This window comes from Lichenostomus cassidix, unplaced genomic scaffold (genome assembly GCF_008360975.1).
Source record: "Lichenostomus cassidix isolate B80296 unplaced genomic scaffold, HeHo_3.0 HiC_scaffold_500, whole genome shotgun sequence".
Lineage (NCBI taxonomy): Eukaryota > Metazoa > Chordata > Aves > Passeriformes > Meliphagidae > Lichenostomus > Lichenostomus cassidix.
In genome coordinates this window covers 107,601-125,335 of record NW_028148058.1, presented here as the reverse complement: position 1 = coordinate 125,335, position 17,735 = coordinate 107,601, and the positions used below count along the sequence as shown (strand labels likewise).

At 46.8% G+C, this 17,735-nt stretch overlaps 1 protein-coding gene across 1 annotated transcript; it reads left to right on the top strand.

Annotated features, from left to right (window-relative positions):
- Positions 1-7,036: 7,036 nt before the first annotated feature.
- Positions 7,037-13,751, top strand: LOC146420136 (urocortin-3-like). Its single transcript, XM_085048612.1, has 2 exons — positions 7,037-7,102; positions 13,068-13,751. Exon 2 carries the CDS (start codon positions 13,077-13,079, stop codon positions 13,536-13,538), a length of 462 nt encoding a protein of 153 aa, XP_084904738.1. The 5' UTR covers positions 7,037-7,102; positions 13,068-13,076; the 3' UTR covers positions 13,539-13,751.
- Positions 13,752-17,735: the final 3,984 nt, after the last annotated feature.

Below are 17,735 nucleotides of genomic sequence, written 5' to 3'. Positions count from 1 at the left end.
TTTTCCAGCAGGAATAACTGAGGGGTTAGAGATGTCATTTGGGGATCCAATCCTGGAATCGTGGAATGGTTTGGAAAAGGAACAGGAAAAATTCCCTTTGGAAAAGGAACAGGAAAAAATTCCCTTTGGAAAAGGAACAGGAAATTCCCTTTGGAAAAGGAACAGGAAATGCAACAGAAACACCGAAATAAAACCATTCCAGGAGGAAAATTCGGAATTATTTTGAATTTTCCAGCACTTTTTTTTTTTTTCTCCTCTCCCATCGGGAAGAGGAGAAATCCAAGGAAATTTTTTTGGGAAAAGCAGCAAAATCCAAGTTTAATTCCACACCTGGAGCTTTGGGTTTGGCCCAAGAGATTTTTCATCATTTCCTCCCAAAAAAAACCCCCAAAATTGACGAAATTTCCATCCCAGGGAGGATTCCTGACATTCCGTTTGCATCCAAAGCCCTTGAGGTAATCAATTAATTAATAATTAATAATTAATTACGAAGATGAAACGCGGATGGAAATCCAGGGATGAAAATCCTGCAGGGAAAGTGGAAAAAAAGGACCAAAAAAAAGGCAAAATAATCACTTTAAAGTAATAAATTTTGTGTTTCCAACTCTTCTCCTCCCATTGGATTGAATTTTCCAATATTTGGAATTTTCCAATATTTGGAATTTTTCCAATATTTGGAATTTTCCAATATTTGGAGTTTTCCAATATTTGGAATTTTCCAGTATTTGGAATTTTCCAGTATTTGGAATTTTCCAATATTTGGAATTTTCCAGTATTTGGAGTTTTCCAATATTTGGAATTTTTCCAATATTTGGAGTTTTTTTCCCAATATTTTCCATCCTTGGAAAGGATTTGTGGGTTTGAGTCGCTGGAAGGAGTGAAAATCAACCCCAAAAATGGGGTTTTGGGGAAAAAAAAATCCCATCAAATGCCCCAAATCAGCCTCGTGGCACAGGAAGGGTTTGCTGGAGGATTTGGAATATTCCAGATTAGGGAAATTTGGGGATATTCCAGGGAGATTTGGGAATATCCCAAGGAGATTCTCCTCCTTCCACAGCCTGGAAAACTCAAAAAAAAAAAAAAAATTTAATCCTAAAGATTAAAAAAGGGACAAAACCAACCAAAAAAATCCTTTTTTCTCTCAGCAAATCCTTGTCTGACTCCCCCATGGAATTCTGGGGCTGGAAGCAGCAAATGGGATCTCCTGAGATGAGGAAAATTTATGGGATTTGGGATTTTGGGGGATTTTTGGGGGGGTTTTTTGGCATTTTTTCCCATTTTTTCCCATTTTTTGGCTTTTTTAAAATTTGTTTTCAAGGTTTTTGGGATCAAACAACCCCAAATCCCTGATTTTTTTTCCCCACCCCTGGCACTGGAAGCAGCAAAATGGAATCACCTGAGCCAAGCAAAACTTATGGGATTTAGGATGTTTTTGGGATTTTTTTTTTTTATTTTTGGGATTTTTTGGTTTTGAGGGTTTTGGGATAAAACAATCCCAAATCCCTGATTTTTTTCCCCATCCTCAGCACTGGAAGCAGCAAAATGTAATCACCTGGGATTTGGGATTTTTTAGGATTTTTTTGGGATTTTTGGGGATATTTTTGGAATTTTTGGGGAATTTTTTTGTTTGTTTTCGAGGTTTTTGGGGTGAAACAACCCCAAATCCCTGATTTTTTCTCCCCATCCCTGCACTGGAAGCAGCAAAATGGGATCTCCTAAACCTGGCAAAACTCCTGGGATTTGGGATTTTTGGGAGAATTTTTTGGCATTTTGGGGGATTTTTTTGGCATTTTTTTGTCATTTTTTGGGCATTTTTTGCCATTTTTCGGCTTTTTTAAAATTTGTTTTTGGGGTGAAACAACCCCAAATCCCAATTTTTTTCCCCATCCTTGCACTAGAAGCAGCAAAATGAGATTTCCTGAGCCGAGCAAAACTTATGGGATTTGGACATTTTTGGGATTTTTTGGTTTCAAGGTTTTTGGGATTTTGGGGGATTTTTTGGTTTCGAGGCTTTTGGGATCAAACAACCCCAAATCCCTGATTTTTCCCCCATCCCCAGCACTGGAAACAGCAAAATGGGATCTCCTAAACCTGGCAAAACGCCTGGGATTTGGGATTTTTTGGGGATTTTTGGGGATTTTTTGGTTTCGAGGTTTTGGGGATTTTTGGGGATTTTTTGATTTTGAGGGTTTGGGATCAAACAACCCCAAACCCCTGATTTTTTTCCCCCATTCCCAATGCTGGAAGCTGCAAATGGGATTTCCCAAACCAGGCAAAACTCCTGGGATTTGGGAATTTTTGGGGGATTTTTTGGGATTTTTGGGGGATTTTTCTCTTTCCGAGGCTGCTGGAGATGAAACTTTAATGATTTCCTTCTCTGCCCACGTTTGGCTCCAAGTGTGACTCAGAGACGGAAATTGGAAATTCGGGAAGAGGTGGGAAGAGGAGCTGATCTTTGGGATGAGGAGCTGATCTTTGGGAATTTGGGGGATGAGGAGCTGAGCCAGGGGGATCCCCGTCTGTCAGGAGTTTGGGAGTTTGCAGGGAAAATTTGGGATTTTTCTGGGAAATTTTTTGGGGGTTTTTTCAGGGAAATTTTGGGGATTTTTGGGGATTTTTGGGGAAATTTTCAGGGAAATTTTTGGGATTTTTCAGGGAAAATTTTTTGGGGTTTTTCAGGGAAATTTTGGGGATTTTTTAGGGAAAATTTTGGGAGTTTTGTGGGAAAGTTTTGGGATTGTTCAGGGAAATTTTTTGGGAGTTTGCAGGGAAAATTTTGGGAGTTTTTAGGGAAAATTTTGGGATTTTTTGGGAAATTTTTGGGGTTTTTCAGGGAAATTTTTCGGAGTTTGCAGGGAAAATTTTGGGAGTTTTCGGGGAAAATTTCAGGATTTTTTGGGAAATTTTTGGGGTTTTTTGGGAAATTTTCAGGGAAATTTTTGGGAGTTTGCAGGGAAAATTTGGGGAGTTTTCTGGGAAATTTTTGGGGTTTTTTGGGATTTTTTAGGAAATTTTTGGGATTTTTCAGGGAAACTTTCAGGAGTTCTCAGGGAAACTTTTGGGATTTTTCAGGGAAACTTTGGGGAGTTTTCAGGGAAATTTTTGGGATTTTTCAGGGAAATTTTTGAGGGGTTTTGGGGAAATTTTTTGGGATTTTTTGGGAAAATTTTGGGAGCTTTGTGGGAAAGTTTTGGGATTTTTCAGGGAAATTTTTGGGAGTTTGCAGGGAAATTTTTGGGATTTTTCTGGGAAACTTTCAGGGAAACTTTTGGGAGGTTTCTGGGAAAAATTCAGAATTTTTCTGGGAAACTTTCGGGAGTTTTCAGGGAAATTTTTGGGACCTCTCAGGGAAACCTTCAGGAGTTTTCTGGGAAATTTTTGGGAATTTTCTGGGAAAGTTTTGGGATTTTTCAGGGAAATTTTGGGGAATTTTCAGAGACACTTTTGTGAGTTTTCAGGGAAAATTTCAGGAGTTTTCAGGGAAACTTTTGGGACTTTTTGGGAAATTTGGGGATTTTTCAGGGAAATTTTTGGGATTTTTCACGGAAACTTTCAGGATTTTTCAGGGAAAACTTCCAGAGTTTTCAGGAAAACTTTCAGGAGTTTTCAAGGAAAATTTCAGGATTTTTCAGGGAAACTTTTGGGATTTTTCAGGGAAATTTTGGGGATTTTGACCCTCCCTGCCACCCCAGCTCCTGGGGTGCTCCTGGCACATCCCAGGGATATTTCCATGGAAATTTCTCTTGGAATTTCAATTTTCCTGCAGGGAAATCTCCTCTCTGCTCCTCCAAGGAGGAGGAACTCCAACCCTGGCAGCTGAAAAAGTCAGATTTGCTTTCAAAGGGATAAACCAGGAAATTCCTACTTTTTTCCCAGCCTTTGCCTTCTGGTTTTCCCACTTTTCCTCCATAAAACTCCCGAAGGTTTTCCCGAATATTCCCAAAAGTTTCACTGTAAGTTTCCCTGAAAAATCCCAAATTCCTGTTCCCAAATCCTCATCCCTATTCCCAGTTCTCCATCTCTGTCCCCAATTCTCCATCCCCAAATCCACATCTCTGTTCCCAAATCTCCATCCTTATCCCTGTTCCCAAATCTCCATTCTTGTTCCCAAATCTCCATCCTTATCCCTGTTCCCAAATCTCCACTCCTATCCCAAATTCTCCATCCCCATTCCCAAATCCCCAGCCCTGTTCCCAAATCCTCATCCAAGTTCCCAAATCTCCATTTTTATTCCCAAATCTCCATCCCTGTTCCCAAATCTCCATCCTCATCCCTGTTCCAAATTCTCTGTTCCCATCCATATTCCCAAATCTCTATCCCTGTTCCCAAATACCAATCCCTGCTCCCAAATCTCCATTTTTGTTCCCAAATCCCCATCCCCATTCCCAAATCCCCAAATCCTCATCCCTGTTCCCAAATCCCCAGCCCTGTTCCCGAATCTCCATCTCTGCTACCAAATCTCTATCCCTATTCCCAGTTCTCCATCTCTGTTCCCAAATCTCCACCCCCACCCCTGTTCCAAATGCTCTGTCCCCATCCCTGTTCCCAAATCTCCATCCAAGTTCCCAAATCCTCATCCCCGTTCCCAAATCTCCACTCCTAGTCCAAATCCTCATCCCTATTCCCAATTCTCCATCCCCATCCCCAAATCCCCATCTCTGTTCCCAAGTCTCCATCCTTTCCATCCCTGTTCCCAAATCTCCACTCCTATCCCAAATTCTCCATCCCCATTCCCAAATCCCCGTCCCTGTTCCCAAATCCTCATCCCTGTTCCTGTTCCCAAATCCCAATCCCTGTTCCCAAATCCCCATTCCTGTTCCTAAATCCCCATCTTTGTTCCCAAATCCCCATCCCTGTTGCCAATTCTCCATCCCAATTCCCAAATCCTCATCCCAACTCCCAAATCCTCATCCCTGTTCCCAAATCCTCATCCCTATTCCCAGTTCTCCATCTCTGTTCCCAAATCTCCACCCCCATCCCTGTTCCAAATTCTCTGTCCCCATCCCTGTTCCCAAATCTCCATCCTTGTTCCAAATCCCTATTCCCAAATCCCTGTCCCCATTCCCAAATCCCCATCTCTGTTCCCAAATCTCCATCCCTGTTACCAAATCCCCATCCCTATTCCCAAATCCCCATTCCCAAATCCCCATTCCCATTCCCAAATCCCAAATCCCCATTCCCAAATCCCCATTCCCATTCCCAAATCCCCATCCCCATTCCCAAATCCCCATCCCCATTCCCAAATCCCATCCCCATTCCCAAATCCCCATTCCCAAATCCCATCCCCATTCCCAAATCCCAAATCCCCATCCCACCCTCCTCTCCTCCCACCCCATGACACCACAGAGGTCACTCTGACCCCACTGGCCCCACTCTGCTCCTGGCAGCCCAAAAAATTGGGAATTTTCCCACCCAGCTGCAGATCCAGGATGATCCTAGTGAATCCTGATGGATTTTTGGGGAATTGGATTTTTTTTTCTCCTCATCCCTTCCAAAGCTTCCCCTGGGGTTTTGCTAACAAACCCCAAAAGTTTCCCCAAATTTCAATATTCCAGGGATTTCCCTGCCGGAATGGGAAGAGAAAATCCCCTAGAAATGGGAAAAAGGGAAAACTGGCAAAGCAGATTTCCAAAGCCCCACTCTGGGAATCAAACCCCATTAATTGGGATAACTCTGGAATCCCAACAGGCATCCTCAGAGCCATAAAATTAACATTTCATGGAATTAAATCAATGGAAACGAGTAAAAATTGAAATGAAATCCGACGGAATGAATTAATCTGGAATTACACCATTTGGGATTTGGGAGATTTGGGAACAGGGATAAGGATGGAGATTTGGGAACAGGGCTGGGGATTTGGGGATGGGGATTGGTATGGGGATTTGGGAACAGAGATAGGGATTTGGGAACAGGGATGGGGATTTGGGATAGGGATGGAGATTTGGGAACAGAGATGAGGATTTGGGAACAGGGAAGGGGATTTGGGGATGGGGATGGAGATTTGGGAACAGGGATGGGGACAGAGAATTACACCATTTGGGATTTGGGGATGGCGATGAGGATTTGGGAACAGGGATAAGGATGGAGATTTGGGAACAGAGATAGGAATTTGGGAACAGGGCTGGGGATTTGGAAACAGAGATAGGGATTTGGGAATTGGGATGGAGAATTTGGGATAGGGCTGGGGATTTGGGAACAGGGCTGGGGATTTGGGGATGGGGATGAGGATTTGGGAACAGGGATAAGGATGGAGATTGGGGAACAGGGATAGGGATTTGGGAACAGAGATGGGGATTTGGGAACAGAGATGGGGATTTGGGATTGGGGATGGAGAATTTGGGATAGGAGTGGAGATTCGGGAACAGGGATGAGGATTTGGGAACAGGGATGAAGATTTAGGAACAGGGATGAGGATTTGGGAACAGGGATGAGGATTTGGGAACAGGGATGAGGATTTGGGAACAGGGATGGGATGAAGATTTAGGAACAGGGATGGAGATTTGGGAACAGGGATAAGGATTTGGGAACAGAGATAGGGATTTGGGAACAGAGATAAGGATTTGGGAACAGGGATAAGGATTTGGGAACAGGGATGAGGATTTGGGAACAGGGATGAGGATTTGGGAACAGGGATGAGGATTTGGGAACAGAGATAGGGATTTGGGAACAGAGATAAGGATTTGGGAACAGGGATGAGGACAGAGAACAGGGCACAGGGACAGAGATCTGCGTGATCCCACAACCCCCCCGCGCTGACGCCAACCCCAGTTCGGGGTGACTCTTCCCAGATTATTATGGGATTACGTCTTTTCCCGGCTTTTCCCGGTTTTTTCCCAAGCTCCGTGACGTCGCCCGGCCGGCTCTGACCTCATCTTAATGAAATCATTCCCAATTACAGCTCCGACCTCGTGATCCTTGGATTTTATAAATCCACCAGGGAAAAAAGGGTTTTTTAGAGAGAGAGAGAGAGGGGGGAAAAATATTCCCAACCACTCGGAGCCAAAAAAAATCTGGGAGGAGAAGTTTTGGGGGAGGAAAAGCTCCGGATGCCTTTTTTCTGGGAGTGATTCCACAGAAAGTCCTTCCCAGCCAGGACGAGCAGGTGAGTTCTCAGATTGCATTTATTCCCTGAATTTATTTCCCCCAAAACTTGGAATATTTCGGTGTTTTTCCCCTCGGGAGATTCCTTAGGAAATCCTCAGATTCGGTGGGTTTTTATGGAGAGAAAAAAATTTAAAAATAGGGGAAGGTAGGGAAGAGAAATTTAAAATATTTTTATATCAAGGGATTAAAGATTCCTCTCGCCCTCCCTCTGGAGAAAAATAATTATTTTTTTAATTAGCGCAGCGATTTTTGGGAGGCAAATCAGAACGGGCAGCATGGGAATGATTGGGAAATTTGGGGAAATTTTGGGAAATTCGGGAAATTAATCCAATCCCTTCCACCCCCCCCGAGCCCGCCTGGAATTCAGAATTCCCGCTGGGAATTCTCACCGGGAAAAACTCACCGGGGGAAGCGCAGACAGCGAAAAAACAGAGTTTCCAAAACTCTCCAAGATCTCCTCGGCAGTTTTATCCCAAATTTCCTCCGGAGCAGGGAAAAAAAAAAACCACCTCGATGCCATTCCTCCGCCGCCGGGAGAGAAAATCCTCCATCCCGATTTTCCGCAGCCGCCCGGCTGGAATTGTTCCTTTCCCTCCTTTCCAGCCCGGCGGGAGATTCTCAGGATTCACCAAAAAAAAAAAACCTCCTGCAATCCGGCTGTGGGGTGGATTTATCCGGATAAAATTCCCCCCAAAAACCCTCCCGGTTTTTTTTTTTTTCCCAGCAATTCCCGCAGCTTTCCTCACCCTCCAGCGGCAGATTTAATTCCCATTTCCTCCCATCCACCGCAGGCGATTTTTTTCCTCCTCTCCCTCCTCATCTCAGCGGGGAAAAAAACCCAATTCCACCTTTTTTTTTTTTTCCCCTCTCCATAAAAACTTCCTGGGGAAAAAAAAAAACATCCAAAATCAACCCAACCCCCGAAATCTGCTTTTCCTCGCTGGTTTTTTTCCTCGATTTTTGTTCCTTTTCGCCAGGATTTCCACCCCGAGGAGGAGGGATGGGTGTGGATCTCTCCAGCCGCGTTTTTCCTCCCCTCTGCCTTTCCCAGAGTTTTGGGAAAAGTGGGAAAAGCTGGAGGAATTCCAGGGGGAATGAGCAGATTTCAGTGGGAAAGGGAGGGGGAGATGCTGCTGGGAGATTCCGGAGGGGGAATATTGGGGATCTTCCCGAATATTTTGGTGTTTGGAATCCCCCAGGGCTGGGAAAAATCCAGAATTCCCAAATTCACAGCCCCGGGCTGGATTTCCCGAGGGTGGGAAATCAAACACAGCTGGAAAAAGTGGAATTTAGGGAGAAATCTTCATCCTACAGCTGGAAAAAAGGGAATTTAGGGGAAAATCTTCGTCCTACAGCTGGAAAAAAGGGGAATTTAGGGGAAAATTTTCGTCCTACAGCTGGAAAAAAGGGGAATTTAGGGAAAAATCTTCATCCTACAGCTGGAAAAAAGGGGAATTTAGGGGAAAATCTTCATCCTACAGCTGGGAAAAAGGGGAATTTAGGGGAAAATCTTGATCCTACAGCTGGAAAAAGGGGATTTAGGGAAAATCTTCATCCTACAGCTGGAAAAAAGGGAATTTAGGGGAAAATCTTCATCCTACAGCTGGGAAAAAGGGGAATTTAGGGGAAAATCTTCATCCTACAGCTGGAAAAAAGGAGATTTAGGGAAAAATCTTGATCCTACAGCTGGAAAAAAAGGGATTTAGGGAAAATCTTGATCCTACAGCTGGGAAAAAGGGGAATTTAGGGGAAAATCATCCTACAGCTGGAAAAAAGGGGAATTTAGGGGAAAATCTTCATCCTACAGCTGGAAAAAAGGGAATTTAGGGGAAAATCTTCATCCTACAGCTGGAAAAAAAGGGATTTAGGGAAAAATCTTCATCCTACAGCTGGAAAAAAGGGGAATTTAGGGAAAATCTTCGTCCTACAGCTGGAAAAAAGAGGATTTAGGGGAAAATCTTCATCCTACAGCTGGAAAAAAGGGGAATTTAGGGGAAAATCTTCATCCTACAGCTGGGAAAAAGGGGAATTTAGGGGAAAATCTTCGTCCTATAGCTGGAAAAAAGGGGAATTTAGGGGAAAATCTTCATCCTACAGCTGGAAAAAAGGGGAATTTAGGGGAAAATCTTCGTCCTACAGCTGGAAAAAAGGGGAATTTAGGGGAAATCTTCGTCCTACAGCTGGGAAAAAAGGGAATTCAGGGAAAAATCATCCTACAGCTGGAAAAAAAGGGAATTTAGGGAAAATCTTGATCCTACAGCAGGAAAAAAGGGGAATTTAGAGGAAAATCTTCATCCTATTAAGCTTTTCCGAGGAAAAATGAAATCCTGGGATGTCCTAATATCCAAAACCCCAAATGTGGGATTTATGGGGTGGAGGAGGGAGAGTTTGGAATTATTCCCAGGTGGGGGTTGAGTGGCTGGGAAGAGTTTTTCTCCCTTCATCCTGCAGGAAAAGCTTTTCCTGGATCATCTTCATCCTCCTCCCCATCCGGATCCAGGGAAAATGTTGAGGGATGGATTTTTCCCGGGGAGATTTTGGGATTTGGAGATCTGTGGGATTTTGGGAAAGGGTGAAATGGGAGGGAAAGAGGTGGAGATGGAGCAGCTCCCCCAAAATCCTGACTGCTGGAGCCAAATCCTGATGGATTTCCTCTGGGAAAGGTGGGAAAGGGCAGAGTTTGGGGGATAAAGTTCCCAAATTTATTCTGCTTTCCATGGATAGCGAAGGGCAGAGTTAAGGGGATCAATCTGCCCGAAATTCCCTTTTTGGGGAGCAGCAAAGGGCAGAATTAAGGGAAAAAACTGCCCAAAATTCCTTTTTTGGGGAGCAGCAAAGGTTAGAATTAAGGGAAAAAACTGCCCAAAATTCCTTTTTTGAGGGATGGCAAAGGGCAGAATTAAGGGGATGAAATTCCCCAAATCTCTCCCCTCTTCCATGGACAATAAAGGGCAAAGTTAATGGGATAAAACTTCCCAAAATTCCCTCTCTGAGGATGGAAAAGGGCAGAGTTAAGGGAATAAAACTTCCCAAAATTCCCTCTCTGAGGGATGGAAATGGGAACAGTTAATGGGATAAACTTGACCAAAATTCCCCTCTCCAAGAGATGGAAAAGGGCAAAATAAAGGGAATAAAACTTCCCAAAACTCCCTCTCTGAGGGGCAGCAAAGGGCAGAATTAAGGGAAAAAACTGCCCAAAATTCCCACTCTGAGAGATGGAAAAGGGCAAAATTCAGGGAATAAATTTCCAAATTTCCCACTCCAAGGGGTGGCAAAGGGCAGAATTAAGGGAATAAAACTTCCCAAAATTCCCACTCTGAGGGATGGAAATGGGAAGAGTTAATGAGATAAGCCTGACCAAAATTCCCTCTCTGAGGAATTGAAAAGGGCAGAGTTAAGGGAATAAAACTTCCCAAAATTCCCTCTCTGAGGGATGGAAAAGGCCAAATTTAAGGGAATCAATCTGCTCAAAATTCCCTCTCCGAGGGGCAGCAAATGGAAAAATGAATGGGATAAACCTGCCCAGAATTCCCTCTCTGAGGGATGGAAAAGGCCAAATTTAAGGGAATAAAACTTCCCAAAACTCCCTCTCTGAGGGGCAGCAAAGGGCAGAATTAAGGGAAAAAGGCTGCCCAAAATTCCCGCTCTGAGAGATGGAAAAGGGCAAAATTAAGGGAATAAGTCTCCAAATTTTCCACTCTGAGGGATGGAAATGGGAAGAGTTAACGAGATAAGCCTGACCAAAATTCCCTCTCTGAGGGATAGAAAAGGGCAGAATTAAGGGAATAAAACTTCCCAAAATTCCCTCTCTGTGGGATGGAAAATGCCAAATTTAAGGGAATCAATCTGCCCAAAATTCTCTCTCTGAGGGAAAAAAAGGGCAAATTTAAAGGGAAAAACCTCCCCAAATTCCCACTCCCAGGGATGGCAGAATTAAGGGAATAAAACTCCCCAAATCTCCCTCTCCATGCCCAGGAAATGACATTCCCAGGGCTCGCGGCTCAGCAGGTGACAAATCCTGGGACTCGGATCGGGTCGGGATGGACATCAGGCACATCCCCAGCAGTGTCCCCAGGACCTCCCGGAGCCACCCGGGACCTTCCCAGCCCCGAAATCCAGGCTGGAATTCCAGGGATTGTCCCCAGGCAGGAATTGCTGTCGCTGGCCACAAGATGGGGCACGAAGATTGGGAATGACTGCAGAATTCCAGGATGTTTTTCCATCCTGGCCATGGGATAAAAACCCCTTTTTGGTGGTTTTTTTGGGTGGGGATGGAGGGAGGTGGGGAGGTTTGGTGGGGATGGAGGGTTCTCCAGGGATTTACAGCCCTAAAAATGGGCTGAAAAACGCAAAAGTGACAAAAAAATGGTTTTTAAGTGGGAAGTGAAGCTGCTCTGGTGTGACCTTGGAGGTGCCTCATGGTCCAAAGCAGCTCTTGGCAGCAGCCATGGGTGTAACATGAGGGAAAAGTCCAAATCTTCTCTTCCATGGCAGATCCATGGAGATGAAGTCCAAATTTTCCCTCCATGGAAGATCCATGGAGGAAAAGTCCAAATCTTGCCCTCCATAGAAACTCCATGAATGTAATGACCAAATCCTGTCCTTCACAGAAGCTCCATGGAAGATCCATGGAGGCCAAGGCCAAATGCTGTCCTCCATGGAAGCTGCAAGAGGGAAATGCCAAATCCTCCTTTCCATGGAAGCTCCATGGAGGAAAAGTCCAAATCTTCCCCTCCATGAAAACTCCATGAAAGCAAAGGCCAAATCCTGTCCTTCATGGAAGTTCCATGGAAGCTCCAGAGAAGATCCATGGAAGATCCATGGGAGATCCATGAAAGATCCATGAAAGATCCATGGAAGATCCATGGGAGATCCATGGAGGCAAAGCCCAAATCCTGTCCTCCATGGAATTGAAGGCCAAATGCAGTTCTCCATGGAAGTTTCATGAGGGAAATGCCAAATCCTCCTTTCCAAGGAAGCTCCATGGAAGAAAAGACCAAATCCTCTCCTCTGGGGAAACTCCATGGAATTGAAGGCCAAATCCTGTCCTCCATGGATGTCCCATGGAAGAAAAGGCCAGATCCTCCTTTCCATGGAAGATCCATGGAAGCAAAGAACAACTCCTGTCCTTCATGGAAGCTCCAGGGAGGCAAAGACCAAATTCTCCTTTCAATGGAAGCTCCATAGAAGCTCCATGAAGGCAAAGGACAAATGCTGTCCTCCATGGAAGCTCCATGAGGGAAAGGCCAAATCCTCCTTTTCATGGAAGCTCCATGAAGGAAAAGTCCAAATCCTCCCATCTGTGGAAGCTCCATGGAATTGAAAGCCAAATCCTCTCCTCCATGGAAGTTCCATAGAAGCAAAGGCCAAATCCTCCCCTCCATGGAAGCTCCATGGAACCAAAGGCCAAAACCTCCCATCCATGGAAGTTCAATGGAAGCTCCATGGAATTGAAGGCGAAAGCCTCTCTTCCATGGAAGTTCCATGGAAGCTCCATGGAGGAAAGGCCAAATCCTCCCTTCCATGGAAGCTCCATGGAACCAAAGGTCAAATCCTGTCCTCCATGGAAGCTCCACAGAAATGAAGGCCAAATCCTCCCTTCCATGGAAGCTCCATGAAGGCAAAGGCCAAATCCTGTCCTCCAGAGAAGCTCTGCAGGAATGAAGGCCAAATCTTGTCCTCCATGGAAGCTCCATTGAACCAAAGGCCAAACCCTCTCCTCCATGGAAGCTCCACGGAAGCAAAGCTCCTCAGACACCCCACCTCCCTCCACCACCCCAAAACCAAGGGAGGTTGCACCCCAAGGAATCTCATTCCCACCCGGAATGTCACCTGGAGGTGACTCCAGGAGCACATGGAGGGCAGTAAGGAACGGGAGGGATGAGGACAGGCTGGATCCGTGTCCCTCATCCCACGGGAAGCTGACGTCCCTCTCTGCCCTCCCTCGGTGTCTCCACGGCCAGGCCACCGCCATGTCCCACCCCAGGCTGCTGCTCCTCCTCGTGCTGCTCGGAGCCGCCGGGACCAGCCGCGCCCTGAGCCTGACCAGCGCCACCTCCATCTTCAGCTGCCTCAACGCCGCCCTGCAGGAAGCCCAGAAGGTCCATCCCGAGGAGGACAACTCCGTCCTGGACAAGCGCGGCTCCGAGCCCCAGTCCCTGGAGGAGCTCTCCGAGGAGGACGGCGAGGAGGAAGAGCTGGGCAAAAGGACATTCCCGGGGGAAAGTCCCTTCAAGCTGGTGTCCCAGGCGCAGCTGAAGGGCAAGACGTACCAGAACCGCGCCAAGAGCGACCGGCGCACCAAGGTCACCCTGTCCCTCGACGTCCCCACCAACATCATGAACATCCTCTTCAACATCGCCAAGGCCAAGAACTTGCGGGCCAAGGCGGCGGCCAACGCCCACCTCATGGCCCAGATCGGCCGGAGGAAGTGACCGGGCCACCGCAGAGGGACTGATGGCCGGGTGTGACATCGGTGTTGTCTGGTTTTGACCCATCGAGTGACCTCACGTTCGTGTCCCTCCTCCCCCTTCCCTCCTCCCCGATCTCCTCCATCATTCCTTCCGGACATTTCCATGAGCAGGGAAGAGGTTCCTGTCCCCAGCTGGGCACAGGGGACGTGTCACCCGGGAAGGTTCCTGATTAAAGCTGCGATCTCTGGAGTTTCCAATGCTTTGTTGTCCCGTCGCCTGCGCCGGGTGCTCCGTTGGGTCCATCTGGGTCCAAAATCTCCCTCTGACTCGACCCCATGGCCCTGTGGTCCCATCAGGTTCTCTCTTGTGTCCATAGGGATCCCAAAATCTCCCTCTGACTCAACCCCATGGCCCTGATGTTGTCCCATCAGGTTCTCCATTGAATCCACCTGGATCCATAGGATCCCAAAATCTCCCTCCAGCTCAGCCTCATGGCCCTATTGTCCCATCAGGTTCTCCATTGGGTCCACCTGGATCCAAAATGATCCCAAAATCTCCCTCCAGCTCAGCCCCATAGCCTTGTTGTCCCATCAGCTGCTCCACTGGGCCCATCTGGATCCAAAACGATCCCAAAATCTCCCTCCAGCTCAGCCTCATGGCCTTGTTGTCCCATCAGGTTCTCTGTTGTGTCTATAGGGATCCCAAAATCACCCTCTGACTCAACCCCATGGCCTTGTTATCCCATTAGCTGTTCCATTGGGTCCATCTGGATCCACAGGATCCCAAAATCTCCCTCTGATTCAGCCTCATGGCCCTGTTGTTGTCCCATCAGGTTCTCCACTGGGTCCATCTACATCCATAGGAATTCCAAAATCTCCCTCCAGCTCAGCCTCATGGCCCTGTTGTTGTCCCATCAGGTTCTCCATTGGGTCCACCTGCATCCATAGGAATTCCAAAATCTCCCTCCAGCTCACCTCTGTCCCCACCCAGGTCCCCCCAAATTGCCACAAGCTGTCCCCACCCACAGCCACCAACCCCTTGGGAAGGGAAAAGCTGGATTGGTCAGGGATGACCTCAGGAGGGATTTCCCAGCTCCTCCTCCTGGCTTTTCCCTGTGTTTGTCACCAGCACCAACCTGCTCTCCCCGTGTCCCCAGTGTCCCCAGACTGGCTCTGACCAATTCCAATGCCAACTCCAATTCCAATTCCAATGCCAATTCCAGTGCCAATCCCAATTCTGCCAATTCCAGTTCCAATTCCAATGCCAATTCCAATCCCAATTATGCCAATTCCAATTATGGCAATTCCAACGCCAATGCCAATTCCAATTATGGCAATTCCAATTCCAACTCCAATGCCAATTCCAATTATGCCAATTCCAATTCTGCCAATTCCAATTATGCCAATTCCAATTCTGCCAATTCCAATTCTGCCAATTCCAATTCCTATGCCAATGCCAATTATGCCAATTCCAATGCCAATTCCAATACCAATTCCAATTCCTATGCCAATGCCAATTATGCCAATTCCAATGCCAATTCCAATTATGCCAATGCCAATTCCAATTCCAATGCCAATTCCAATTATGCCAATTCCAATGCCAATGCCAATTCCAACTATGCCAATGCCAATTCCAATGCCAATTCCAATTCCAATGATGCCAATTCCAATGATGCCAATTCCAATGATGCCAATTCCAATTCCAATGCCAATTCCAATTATTCCAATTCCAATGCCAATTCCAATTCCAATGCCAATTCCAATTCCAATGCCAATTCCAATTATGCCAATTCCAATTCCGCCAATTCCAATTCCAATTATGCCAATTCCAATTCCAATTCCATTTCCAACTGCAAATCCCCACCTGCCCATTCCCACTCTTCCACCTCTCGCCCTCAGTTCTCCAGCAGGTCACCTCAGCTCCTCACCCTCAGGCCATCTCTGCTCATCCCACCCTTTCCCAGCCTCCCCACATTCCCAACTCTTCCCCTCGGAATGTTCATCCCTTCCTCCCAAACCTTCCTCTCCACCTCCCAGCCCGGCTGGAAATTCCACCTCTTCCCTCCAGCCCTGTGGGGTGTGGGAGGTGGAGAGAATTTGGGAGAGGAATTTGAGAGAGCAATTTGAGAGAGGAATCTGGGAGAGGAATCTGAGAGAGGAATCTGGGAGAGGAATTTGGGGGAGGAATTTGGGAGAGGAATCTGGGAGAGGAATTTGGGAGCGAATTTGGGAAATTTGGGAGAGGAATTTAGGAGAGAAATCTGGGAGAGGAATTTGGGAGAGGAATTCGGGAGAGAAATTTGACAGAGGAATTCAGGAGACGAATTCGGGAGAGGAATCTGGGAGAGGAAATTTGGGAGAGGAATTTGAGAGAGGAATTTGGGAGAGAAATTGGGGAGAGAAATCTGGAAGAGGAATTCGGGAAATTTGAGAGAGGAATTTGGGAGAGAAATTTGGTGGAGGAATTGGGGAGAGGAATTTAGGAAAGGAATTTGGGAGAGAATCTGGGAGAGGAATCTGGGAGAGGAATCTGGGAGAGGAATCTGGGAGAGGAATTTGGGAAATTTGAGAGAGGAATTTGGGAAAGTTGAGAGAGGAATTTGGGAGAAACCTGGGAGAGGAATTTGGGAAATTTGAGAGAGGGATCTGGGAGAGGAATTTGGGAGAGAAATTTGGGAAAGGAATTTGGGAGAGGAATCTGGGAAATTTGAGAGAGGAATTTGGGATGAAATTTGGAACAGAAATTTGGGAGAGGAATTTGGCCCTTTTTCCCCAGGTTATTCTCCCCAGGAGCACCCAATGAGGTCCCACCAGCCCCACCCAGGGCACAGCCATGGGGACATTCCAGGTGGGACACCAAGGGACATCCAGGGGGTTGGGAGGTGGCCTGGAGGGTCATCAGAGGGACAATGACCTCCTGCCTCGGCTCCAGGGGTGCACTGGGGGAGTCTTTTCCCGTTGCAATCCGCTGGAATCCTGGATTATATGGATTTATGGACTTTTACGGGATCCCAGCAAATTCCCAGTGTTCCGCTGAGTTCTCACCCAGCAGGACGTGGGAATTGTCCCCATTTTCCATCCAGGGAAACTGAGGCACGGGAAAAGCAAGGTCACACCTGGTCCAACCTCCAGCTGGACACTCATCCCACCACGGGTTATCCAGGTATTCCAGGTTTTCCAGGCTCAGCAGAGGATCCCTGGGAGGAGGGAGGGAGAAATCCCTGCTTGGAGCAGAAAGTTGGGAAAGATTTCCCACTGGAATCCCAGGAAGCACAATCCAGGTCCCTCTCCTCATCCCAGTTCCATGGAAAAGCTCAATTCCTCATCCCAGTTCCACGGAAAAGCTCAATCCTTCCTCCCAGCTCCATGGAAAAGCTCAATCCTTCATCCCAGTTCCATGGAAAAGCTCAATCCTTCATCCCAGAACCATGGAAAAGCTCATTCCTTCCTCCCAGTTCCATGGAAAAGCTCAATCCTTCATCTCTGTGCCATGGAAAAGCTCATTCCTTCATCCCAGCTCCATGGAAAAGCTCAATCCCTCTCCTGCCCTCATCCCAGGACAAGGGCAGCTGGAGGTCACCCATCATCTCCCAGCAGTTCCCACCTCAGCCATTGTCACCTCCAGTTGTTCCAGTCAGGAATGCCAAACGGGGATTGGGATTTCTTCCCCACCACTCTTCCCTCGGGTTATTCAAACCTCCCCTTTAAACAGCCCTTTAAACCCTGCCAGCCCCTCAATCCCAGCCTGATCCAGCTTTTTCCATGGATCTCCCAGCCTGATCCAGCTTTTTTCCATGGATATCCCAGCCTGATCCAGTTTTTTCCCATGGATATCCCTGCCAGATCCAGCTTTTTTCCATGGATATCCCTGCCAGATCCAGCTTTTGGATATCCCTGCCTGATCCAGCTTTTTTCCATGGATCTTCCAGCCAGATCCAGCTTTTTTCCATGGATATCCCAGCCTGATCCAGCTTTTTTCCATGGATATCCCTGCCCCATCCAGCTTTTGGATATCCCTGCCAGATCCAGCTTTTGGATATCCCTGCCAGATCCAGCTTTTTTCCATGGATATCCCTGCCTGATCCAGCTTTTGGATATCCCTGCCTGATCCAGCTTGTTTTCCATGGATCTCCCTGCCAGATCCACCTTTTTTCCATGGATCTCCCTGCCCCATCCAGCTTTTTTCCATGGATCTCCCTGCCAGATCCAGCTTTTGGAT